The sequence below is a fragment of the Cetorhinus maximus genome, chromosome 9 (genome assembly GCF_964194155.1).
Source record: "Cetorhinus maximus chromosome 9, sCetMax3.hap1.1, whole genome shotgun sequence".
In the NCBI taxonomy this organism is placed as follows: Eukaryota; Metazoa; Chordata; class Chondrichthyes; order Lamniformes; family Cetorhinidae; genus Cetorhinus; species Cetorhinus maximus.
The window spans coordinates 109,461,079-109,473,711 of record NC_135887.1 but is presented as its reverse complement, the minus strand read 5'-3'; the positions used below and the strand labels follow the sequence as shown (position 1 = coordinate 109,473,711).

Genomic DNA, 12,633 nt, shown 5'->3' with positions numbered 1-12,633 from the left:
GAAGGACAAACATGTTGGGCTGGGTGGCCTTTTCTCAACTTCTTAAATCATGTCTCTGGTGACAGTGTGGAGCAAGCAGTGCTATTTACCTGTGGTATTAGTGAAGACATCTCCCTGTGCGGCAGTATCTGAAATAATGGCAGTGGCATCTGCTGTGGAGGCTCGATCAAAGGCCAGCGTCCCAGAAGGAGTGATCTGCCCAGCCGGTGTCACTGTAACTGGAAATCAATCAGTTAAATATTTTAAAGCAAAGGAATTTCATCAATTGCCATAAACTTTTAGAATTCACTCTCTAACTCTCCCAGTTACCAAATGTGTTTAACAGTAATTCACTACAGCTTGATGTAGACCTGATCATTTCTAAGGTTAATATAAAAATATATCAATAATTTCCTCCTCCTCCGCTCCCAACAATGACATCAAGCGAAGACAGGCTTCCACATCCACCCACAGCCCTCATCTATCCCTCCAACTCAGCTATCCTCAGGGAGGATCCCAACACTGAGTTCTAACAGCCTATTTTACCAGGTTATGATCCACATGGACCCAGAGGAGTTTGGCCAGTGTTGAGTTAGTCAGTCTCAGTTTGTATGGAAACAGAAATTGTAATAAATTACACTCAGCAATCTTGAGACTGGAAAGTGAGATTTTCTTCTTGATCTGTATTCAATAACAAATGCAACTTGCATTTATGGTGCCTTTAATGTAGGAAAATGTCCCAAGCACCTCACAGGAGGATAATTGGGCAACATTTGACACTTAGCCCCATAAAGGAATATTAGGGCTTAAGGTCAAAAGCTCGCTCAAAGTGGTAAGCTTTAAGGAGAGTCTGAGAGAGAGGAAAGAGAAGTAGAAAGACAGACAGAGCGGTTTAGTAGGCAATTCCAGAGCTTAGGGCCCAGGCAGCTGAAGGCACGGCTGTCGATGGTGGAGCCATGAAAATTGGGGATGCCTAAGAGGCTGAAATTGGTGGAGCGCAGAGACTTCAGAAGGTTGCAGAACTGCAGGAGGTCACAGAGATGGCGACAGGTAAGGCCATGGAGGGACTTGAAGAAAGAATGTGAATTTTAAAATTAAGCCATTGATGGGCTGAGAGCTAAGCGGGTTAGCGAGCACAGAGCAAGGACAGAATGAGACTTCTCAGCGTGCCTCCCTCCAACCAATATGCACTAGGGTCAGACATGACGTAGGCACCAGGCGATCTGCACTTTATCATGAGTTCCAACCTTTGAACAGCGAGGTATCAAAGGGAACAGAGATAGAGGGAAAAGTAAATCAATTTTTAACAAATATTCAAATCAATGAGGTTGTATTGTTCCGTAGAAGATATTTCACATTCCAATTGTCCGGAACTCAAGCTCAATCTGAAGACACAGCGCACAGATTACCGAGGATGACAATTGTTGGACAGGCAATGTGAGCTGTAGGTGCCCCCCTCATTAAAGCACACACCCTGATTGGGCTATAGTTACATGGAAGCTGTCATCTCAACTGCCTTTCCCAAGTGCGGCACTCTACCGGAATTTCTGTAAGACACCCACCCCAGCACCCCCAGCACAGAGGATGAGAGTCAGATACTTTTATGTCTTTTCACGTACAGGTTGCTCCAGTTGTTGCAGGCAGTAAAGTGATGTTCTTGGGAGATTCCTTCTTGACTGGGGTCGTACTTTGTTCATTTTCCTTTTTGCGTCTTTTGTAAGGGACGAAGAGCCTGACTGGGCCAGTCTGTGTGCAAAAAAGCAAAGGACACTGACTATAACCTCTACTCCCCTCTCCATCGTAACCAACATGTCCCTATCACAGCATTTTACATCATTTTCATCAACATCATCTTTACATTTTAAAGATTAATGGCACAAAATATCAAATGTGAATAGTAAAACCCCTCAAAACTGTTCCATTCCCCTCATATTGCCTAAACAAGGCACTCCCAGCCATAGCTGCTCAACGTCTCACAGCTTAATTCAGGAGGGAGGTGGGAGAATAGTTCAAGCCTCTGACAATGAGGCCTCCTACCCCCAAGATTGGCTGACTGAAGGTGAGCTGTGGTAGAGTTGGACCATCACTGTCACCTTTCCCTTCTCTCAATCTACCACTCTCTTACGCTCTTTCCCACATTCCGTCCTTAGCCTGCTGCAACGTTCCAGCGAAGCCCAACGCAAACTGGAAGAACAACACCACATCTTCCAATTAGGCATTTTACAGTCTTCTGGACTTAACATTGAGTTCAACAACTCCAGGCCATGAACTCTGTTCTCCATTTCAATCTTTTTAAAAATTATTTTTTCCTAACCCCCTGCCCCCACAGAGCCATCTGTAACTTCTTCTTATGTTTTGCTTTCACAGAGCGCTGACCTTTGTTTTGCTACTAACACATTCTCCTATCTTACCTTTATGCCACTATTAGCACCTTCTTTCGTCTTTAACTCTGCCATTAACACTCCCTTTGTCTTGTGTCCAAGACATCTTTGTCAAATCTCTCCTGAGCTCCCACCTATCCCTGACCTCTATTTTGCTCCACCAACCCCCCCAATAGTATAAAATCTATCACATTTCTACCTCTCTTCAGCTCTGAAGAAGAGTTATACTGACTCAAAACGTACCTCTGTTTCTCTCTCCACAGATGCTGCCAGAGCTGCTAAATTTTTTCAGCATTTCTGTTTTTATTTCAGGTTTCCAGCATCTGCAGTATTTTGCTTTTATTATATTGGAAATATTACATACGAACACATGAACAAGGAGCAGAAGCAGGCCATTCAGCACCTCGAGCCTGCTCCACCATTTAATAAGATCATGGTTGATCTGATAGTAACCTGAAATCTGTATCCCACCTACCCCCAATAACTTATCACCCCCTTGCTTACCAAGAATCTATCCACCTCTGCCTTAAAAATATTCAAAGACTCTGCTTCCACCATCTTTTCAGGAAGAGAGTTCCAAAGACTCACAACCCTCTGAGTGAAAAAATTTCACCTCATCTCTGTTTTTAATGGGCGACCCCCTTATTTTTAAACAGTGCTACCTAGTTCTAGATTCTCCCACAAGAGGAAACATCCTCTCCACATCCACCCTGTCAAGACCCCTCAGGATCTTATATGTTTCAATCAACTCGCCACATACTCTTCTAAACTCCAGCGGATACAAGCCTAGCCTGTCCAACCTTTCCTCATAAGACAACCCACCCATTCCAGGTATTAGTCTGGTAAGCCTTCTTTGAACTGCTTCCAATGCATTTACATTCTTCCTTAAATAAGGTGACCAATACTGTAAACAGCGGTCCAAATGTGGTCTCACTTGTACCCTGTACAACTGAAGCACAACTTCCCCATTTTTGTATTCAATTACCCTCACAATAAATGATAACATTCTACTAGCTTTCCTAATTCCTTGCATACTAACCTTTTGTGGTTCATGCACGAGGACACTCAGATCCTTCTGCACCTCAGAGCCCTCCTATCTCTCATCATTTTAGATAATATGCTTCTCTTTTATTCTTCCTGCCAAAATGGACAATTTCACATTTTCTCATATTATACTCCATTTGCCAGATCTTTACCCACTCAATTAACCTATCTATATCTTTTTGCAGCCTTCTTGTGTCCTCTTCACAACTTACTTTCCCACCTATCTTTAAGCCATCAGCAAATTTGGCAATCATCCCATCCATCCCCTCATCCAAATCATTTATATCAATTGTAAACAGTTGAGGTCCCAGCACTAATCCCTGTGGCACACCACTTGTTATATCTTGCTAACCTGAAAAAGACCCATTTATGCCTACTCTGTGCTTCCTGTTAGCCAACCAATCTTCTATCCATGCCAATATGTTATCCCCTATACCATGAGCTTTTATTTTCCGCAATCATCTTTGATGTGGCACTTCATCAAATGTCTTCTGGAAATCCAAGTACAGTACCGGTTCCCCTTTATCCACAGCACATGTTACTTCCTCAAAAAACTCCAATAAGTTGGTTAAACACAATTTCCATTTCAAAACCATGTTGACTCTGCCTGATGACCTTGAGCTTATCCAAGTGGCCTGCTATAACTTTTTCAATAATAGCTTCTAACATTTTCCCTACAACAGATGTAAAGCTAATTGGCCTGTAGTTTCCCGCTTTCTGTCTTCCTCCCTTTTTGAATAATGGAGTTATATTTGCTATCTTCCAATCCAATTGGACCTTCCCTGAATCTAGGGAGTTTTGGAAAATTAAAATCAATGCATCAACTATCTCACCAGACACTTCTTTTAAGATCCTAGGATGAAGTCCAGCAGGACCCGGGCTCTTGTCAGCCCACAGCTCCTACAATTTACTCAGTAGCACTTCTCTGGTGACTGTAATTTTCCTGACTTCCTTCCCCACTTCCATTCCCTGGTTCATAGCTGCTTCTGGGATGTTACTTGTATCCTCTGTAGAGAAAACTAATGCAAAATACCTGTTCAATTCATCTGCCATCTCTTTGTTTTCCATTATCAATTCTCCAGAATCAATTTCTATAGGACCAACTTTGATAACTCATTTTTAAAAAAATATTTATAAAAACTCTTACTATCTGTTTTTATATTTCTGGCTAGCTTTCTCTCATACTCTGATTTTTCCCTCCTTATTAGTCTTTTAGTCATTCATTGTTGTTCCTTACATTCTGTCCAATCTCCTGACCTGCCACCTGTCTTTGCACAATTATATGCTTTTTCTTTAAGTTTGATACTATCTTTAACCTTTCAAGTTAACCACGGATGGTGTGTCCATCCCTTGGACTTTTTTCTTACTTGTTAGAATGTAGCTATTCTGTGCTTTCTGAAATGTCTCCTTATATTTTAGCCACTGCATCTCTATTGACCTAAACCTTAACCTAATTTGCAAATTTACTTTAGCCAGCTCAACTTTCATGCCCTCATAATTGCCCTTATTTAAGTTTAAAAAAATAGGGCGGAATCGTCCCAGATTTCCACTAAGTGCAGTAGCGGGTGGGTAAAACAACGTTTTACCCGCTGGCTATAATGGCGGGTTTTCAAGTCGTATCATCCAAACCTGCCGCATTAGTTATGCATTCCAGGGAAACACACCGTTTCAATGGCAGGCTGGCCTAATAATGATATGCAGATGTATTACAATGAGGTTCCCTCACTCTCAATTCATTGCATAATATCAGGTCTAGTATAGCCTGCTCTTTGGTTGACTCCAGAATATGCTGTTCTAAGAAACTATCCAGAAAACATTCAATGTATTCCTCATCTAGGCTATCTTTGCCTATCTGACTTTTCTAGTCTAAGTAAATTAAAATATCCCATGATTACCATCGTGCCTTTTTGACAAGCTCCAATTATTTCTTCCTTTATGCTCCACCCTGCCATGTGGTTACTGTTAGGGGGCTGGTACACAGCTCCCACAAATGACTGCTTGCCTTTACCATTTCTCATCTCTACTCAAACTGTTTCCACATCCTGGTTTGCTGAACTTAGTCATCCCTCTCTATTGTGCTAATACCATCATTAACTAACAGAGCCACCCCTCCATCCTTTCCTCGTTTCCTATCCTTCCTAATTATCCTGTACCCTTCAATATTCAGGTCCCAATCCATGTCCTCCTGCAGCATGTCTCCATAATAGTTATCAAATCGTAATTATTTATTTCTATGTGCACTCCCAGTTCATCTGTTTTGTTTTGAATGCTACGTGCATTCAGATACAGAGCTTTTAGTTTTATCCATTTATTCTTTTTATAATCTCTAGTTTCATCTGTTGATTTACTGTTAGATTTGTACTCTCTATCCCTTCCTGTCACGCTCTGTTTATCATTTTGCATAATAATACCTTTCATTTTGCCTTGTCTCTGCTCTTTGATTTACCGCATCTTCCCAAATTTGTATCCTTGCCCCCACTATTTAGTTTAAAACCCTCTCTATTTCCCTAGTTATGCAGCTCGCTAGAACACCGGTCCCAGCATGATTCAGGTGTAGACCAACCCAATGATACAGATCCATTTTCCCCAGTACTGGTGCCAATGCTCTATGAACCGGAACTTGTCCCACACCAGTCTTTGAGCCACACATTAATCTCCCTAATCTCATTTGCCCTTAGCCAATTTGCACATGGCTCAGATAATCTAGAAATTATGACCTTTGAGGTTCTGCTTCTTAATTTGGCACTAGGTCCTCATACTGGCTATGCAGAACCTCCTTCTTTATCCTGCCTGTGTCGTTAGTGCCTGCATGGACCACGATGACTGGGTCTTCCCCCTCCCACTGCAAGTTCCTCTCCAGCCTTGAGCAGATGCCCCAAATCCTGACACCAGGCAGGCAACGCAGTCGTCTGGACTCTCACTCTTTGTGGCAGAGAAAGGTGTCAATCCCTCTGACTATACTGTCCCCTACTACCACTACATTCCTTTTTGCTCCCCCCACTTGAATGGCTTCCTGTACCATGGTGCTATGGCCAGTTAGCTCATCCACCCTGCCACCCATACTCGCATCCAAACAAGCTGAAAATACCTCAAACCTGTTAGACAATTGCATGGGCCAAGGCTCCTGCACTCCTGCCCTTCGAGTCCTCTTAACTGCCTCACTCGCAGTCACACTCTCCTGTCCCAGATCACTGACCAAATCTGAAGACCCTGTCCTAAGAGGTGTGACTGCCTCCTGGTTACAAAGAATCCAGGTTACATTCCCCCTCCCTGATGCATCACAGTGTCTGTAGTTCAGCCTCCAGTTCATAAACCCTGAGCGGAAGCTGCTCAAACTTCAAACACTTACTGCAGACGTGCTTGCCCTGGATCAAACTGGCACCCAGTACCTCCCACATGTTGCCGCTATGACACATCACCTGTCCTGACATCCTTAATGTGTTTTAATTAACTATTTAATTACTTTATTGAATTATATATTTTATTTTTGTTTTTATATATTTTATTATCCTTACCATGAGTTGCTAGGCTATTTTGAACCTTAGGAATAGAATAAACCTTAGTCACTTACCAAATACTTACCAAATAACTAGCTTCTTCTCATGTAGCAGAGTATGACCACTTGCTGAAGACTGAGTAAATTAGAAGGCAGAACGCAAAAGAGCACCTCCTTCCCTTCCTTCCCTAACTCCCTTAATTATCCAATTCCCAGCACTCTATTCTAAGTCGCACTTCTTGCAATAAACCTTACCTAAAGCACCTCTTTCCCCCTGTGCACCGAATTCCCACTTTGAACCAAACTCCCAAATATGTTCACTAGGTCTCTGTCTCACTCAGGCTGAAGTCTCCCCTCTGTAACCGTGTGCCTCTTACTCATTTATATGGATTGTGAACAGTGGTGGCCCAAGTACTGATCCTTGCAGTACCCCACTAGTCTCAGCCTGCCATCCTGAGAATGACCCATTTATTCCTACTCTCTGTTTTCTGTCTGTTAACCAATCCTCAATCCATAGCAGTATATTACCCCCAATCCCCCGTGCTCTAATTTTGTTTTCAAAGCTCCTGTGTGGGACCTTATCGAAAGCCTTCTGAAAATCCAAATACGCCACATCCACTGGTTCTCCTTTATCAATTCTACAAGTAACATCCTCAAAAATCTCCAATAGGTTTGTCAAACATGACTTCCCTTTCATAAATCCATGTTGACTCTCTGCCCAATCCTACCATTATTTTCCAAATGTCTAGTTATCACATCATTTACAATAGATTCTAACATTTTCTCTACTACTGACATCAAACTAACAGGTCTGTAGTTCTCAGTTGTCTCTCTCCCTCCCTTCTTAAATAGTAGGGTTACATTTGCTACTTTCCAGTTTGCTGTAACCTTTCCAGAATCGTTTGAATTTTGAAAGATAACCACCAATGCATCCACTATCTCAATAGCCACCTGTTTCAACACTCTGGAATGTAGCTCATCTGGTGCAGGGGATTTATCAACCTTCAATCCAATTAATTTTTCGATTACTACCTCTTTATTAATATTATTTTCTTTCAGTTTCTCACTTTCACTAATCCGTTGGTTCCCTAGTATTTCTGGGAGATTTTCTGTATCTTCCTCCGTGAAGGCAAACACAAAGTAATTGTTTAGTTTCTTTGACCTTTTCCTATTCTCCATTATGGATTCTCCTGTCTCCACCTCTAATGGATCCACATTTGTCCTTGCTAATCTTTTCTTTTTCACATACCTAAAGAAGATTTTACAGTGCACCTTTATGTTACTCGCCAGCTTGCATTCATATTCTTTTTTCCCTTTCTTTATCAGTTTCTTGGTCATCCTTTGCTGGATTCTGAATTGCTCCTAATCCTCGGCTTACCACTTTTTCTGGCAGCCTAATTGTTATGACACAGCAGTTGGTAAAGGCTGAGCTGTTTAAATCCCAGAGGAAAACTTGAAACAACTGTCATAATCCATTTTTGCAATTTGTATGTTTTGAGATGCAGGCTTTGAATCATTAGTGATAAGGCCACTGAGTCCCAAGAGGTTTTTATAAAACTAAATTAAATTAAATTAAATTAAAACTAAATTAATACAAGAAAAATTGTAAGCACATACATATGTCTACAAAATTGTTACTATAATAACTACAAAAATCCCCTAATTAATCTGGCTCTCAGTTACACCCCCATTAAGGCAACAGTAAAACTCATTGATTTAAAAAGACCCCGGGCAAAGCACATTTGATCTTATGAATTCAAAATGAGGTTCCTTGTAATTTGTTTCTTTTGCAGGCACAGTTGTAGACTTAAAGGCTGGCTAGATCGTAAATGCCTCTGACTTACACACAATCTCCTTTCCCTCTTTATACCTAGCTTCCCCTTTTGAATGTAAATTTTCCATTGTATTACCAGGTTTTTTAATTTTACCTCTCCTAACAATAACCCTTTCATTCCACCAATTTTATTAGTAATATAAACACATTGCTTGGCGTCTCCCAGCTAGGTGCAAGATTTTACTCCCGCTCTTGAATGCTTTATTCAACAAATGCAAATGTACATTTAACCCTTTTTTAACGTCCTTATGCTTATCTAATTAACATCGCAAACTACTATACATCAAAGCACCCAGACTAGCTGGCTTTAATCAAATTAAGACACACACACATACACACACACATAGACAGACACCACTAAACTCTATTTTTTTTTTAAAAATTCCAATAATATTATAGACATTAATCTCTTCATGACAGTAGTAAGCCACTTCCTTTGATCTAATGCAATCTTTAACTTCTTTTGTTAGCCACGGTTGATTCACATTTCCTGTTGGGATTTTGTGTCTTAAAGGAATACATATTTGTTGTAAACCATGTAGTACTTCTTTAAATGCTAGCCATTGCCTGTCTAACGTCAAATCTTTTAATGCATTTTCCCAAACCACCATAGCCAAGTTGCCCCTCATGCCTCCATAATTTCCTTTATTCAGATTTCGTCCCTAGTTTCAAAATGAACTATGTCACTTTCACACTTAAGGTAAAACTCTATCATATTATCGTCACTATTTCCTAATGGCTCCTTTACAGCAAGGTTATTAATTAGTGCTTTCTCATTAGATAATACTAAATATAAATTAGCTCGATCCCGAGTTGATTCCTCAACGTACTGCTCTAGAAACCCATCTCGTACACAATCAAGGAAATAACCCTCCATAGCATTAGTGCTAATTAGGTTTACCCAATCTATATGTAAACTGAAGTCACCCATTATTACTGTATTACCCATGTTACATACAGTTCTAATTTCCTGATTTATACCGTGCCCAACATTACCGCTACAGTTTGGTGGTCTGTAAGTAATTCCCACCAATGTTTTCTGACCCTTGCTGTTTCCTAGCTCCACCCAAACTGATTCTACATCTTGATCCTTTGATCTAAGATACTCTCTCACTAATATACTAATTTCGTCCTTTATTAACAGTGCTACCCTACCTCCTTCTCCCCTCCACCTATCCTTCCTAAATGATGAAAACCCTGAATATTCAGTTCCCAGTCCTGGTCACCCAGTAACCTTGTCAATGGCATTAAATCATAGCCATTTGGCTCTATTTGCACCTTCAAATCATCTACCTTGTTGCGAATGCTGCATGCATTCAGATGGAGTGCCCTTAACTTTGTCTATTTAACATTATTCCACATTCTGATCCTATTTGATGCTTGCCCTTTCTTTCATCTGCCCTCTAATTTCGCTTACTACTTTTCTACTTCCTGTTACCAGTTTTGCTTCAAATCTGAGCTCCCTCTCAGGTTCCCAACCGCCTGCCATTTGACTCGAGTTGTGTGGTTGACCCTTGTGATCCTCTGAAGAGGCTGAGCTGCCACACCGATTAGGGAGGGACAATAAATACAATTTTGTCCATATCACCCACAGCCCCAGAACAAGTCAAATGAAAAGATTCGTCCAAATTGTGTTTGTGATATCACAGATGCTGTTTTTAGCTGAAATGTCCATTAGCCAACTAATTCTTATTAGCCTGTACAAAGATATTTTTCTTGCCTTCTACCAGAGGGGGAATTCAGCAGAAGTTTGCTGGGAGTAAGGGAGAGAGCCTGGTGCACCAGTCCAATATGCCAGGATACTCGAGACATACTGCCTGTTGGTTTCATCTATAGACACTGCTATCTTCAGCTCTCTGGCAACAGTGAGCATCTGCAAAATCAGCCCCTCCATTTCTGCATAAACTCAAAGGCTCAGGACAGACCGCTGCTCTCCATCTTTAGCACGTGGATTTTACTCCATTACTGAGCATTAAATGTGGGCTCAAAGTACAGGTGCCTCCTTCAAGGAATATCTGTTGCAAAGGTTTCATCAAGACTAAAAGCAGAGGACAAGGTAGGGAACATTGTGGAGCAATATACTGTACACTTCCCTGAATTACAACAATTCAAAAACATTTAATTGGCTATCAAGTGTTTTGGGAGGTCTCAAGAATGTGAAAGGTGTTGTAGAAATGCAAGCCCTTCATTTTCTTACTCTAATCTGAGTTTAAATCTTGCATAAACTAATGTCTGTGCATTCCAGTGGCTAAAAAAAAACCTCACACTGAATGCAGCAACTCAATTCCTATTAGAATGACTGACTGTCTCACTGGGAGACAGGGATATCACAAGGAATTTCCGCAGTTTGGGGGCAGAGACAGGTTATTGTGGCAGAGCAGAGAGTCACTCTGCATCAGCAGATTTGATACCTGGATTGCGAAGTACCAGATTCTAAAACTGAGCACAAAACCAAAACATCTTCCATTTCCAATCACTGAAACTGCTCCCATCGAATTGCACAAAACTTCACCACAACATCTTTATAAAAAGGGGCTTCAAGCAAAACCGAGCAGCACAGAATGACTGAGAAAAGGCACAGAGTGACTAAGAAAAAGGCACAGAGTGACCAAGGAAAAGGCACAGAGTGACTGAGAAAAGGGTGCAGAGTGACTGAGAAAAGGGTGCAGAGTGACCGAGAAAAAGGCGCAGAGTGACCGAAAAAAGGCGCAGAGTGACCGAGAAAAAGGCACAGAGTGACCGAGAAAAAGGCGCAGAGTGACTGAGAAAAAGGCGCAGAGTGACCGAGAAAAAGGCGCAGAGTGACTGAGGAAAAGGTGCAGGGTGACTGAGAAAAAGGCGCAGGGTGACCAAGAAAAAGGTGCAGTGACCAAGAAAAAGGCATAGAGTGACCGAGAAAAGGGTGCAGAGTGACCGAGAAAAAGGAGCTGAGTGATTCAGAAAAAGGCGCAGTGACTGAGAAAAAGGTGCAGATTGACCAGGCCGTATTGAATAGAACAACCAAGTGATCACATTTTCTGAAATTGACCAGAAGTGAAGCTCACCAGGGACTTTAACTGCTCACCAATTTTGTTAGTTATTCTGAATACACAAGCAGCTGTGTCAAATTAACTCAAACATGATAACCACTGCACCACCAAAGGGAGTTAAACCTATGTACGTGAGGTGAGAGATGCCTGCAGTCCCCTTTACATTCTGGGGTTAACCCCATGATCCTCTGATGGACAGAATAACCTTAAAATTAGAGCCAGGCCTTTCAGTGGTGGGGTCAGGAAGCACTTCTTCGCACAAAGACTAATGGAATCTGGAACTGTCTCCCCCAAAAAGCTGCTGAGGCAGGGGTGTCAATTGAAAATTACAGCCTTGAGGAGCTGAATAGCCTCCTCCTGGTCCTATCCAACTTCCCTGGGGACAGCCTCATTTGCAGAGAATATGATATGGGAGAAATCAGGCTACAATCTTGTTACTCTTGCTGGAATCTTCTTGAATTATAAAAATCTTGAGTATTGTGATAATTTCCTCATCCTCCTGGTGTCCGAGTTCCAGCCCGTGCAATTTTAACAGAGGCAGCCAATTAGCAAGTTGTCTCCAGATCCCTATCCAATTCAGGACGGTGGCTGGATTCCAGTGTCAGGAGGTGCATTCAGAGCACCCTGTGGATATGGCTGCTGAGGACCAGCAGCAGGAGTGGAAGCGGCACAATGGAGGCACCTTCAGTAGGAGAGGGAACGACTGCCATTGTAGAAGGTACTGCGTTAGTGGAGACATCTCCAATCTCCATGAACTGACTGTAACTCCAAGCCTTCTGCATTATGAAACTTGAACATTGAGAATTACTGCCAGCAAATAAATAAAAGACCTCAATTGTTTCGTAGCTTGAACATCCTGCTGTTAAGCCA

At 41.7% G+C, this 12,633-nt stretch overlaps 1 protein-coding gene across 2 annotated transcripts in view; it reads right to left on the bottom strand.

Moving 5' to 3' along the window:
• LOC144684915 (deformed epidermal autoregulatory factor 1 homolog) overlaps positions 1-12,633 on the bottom strand; it is an 84,099-nt gene that overhangs the window by 32,250 nt on the left and 39,216 nt on the right. For both annotated transcript variants that reach the window (XM_078549326.1, XM_078549327.1), the window contains 2 exons: positions 1,599-1,725; positions 90-218 (listed from right to left, as the gene is read on the bottom strand). In XM_078549326.1, coding sequence (XP_078405452.1) covers positions 90-218; positions 1,599-1,725 — 256 coding nt within the window. The remainder of the gene's footprint in view (positions 1-89; positions 219-1,598; positions 1,726-12,633) is intronic.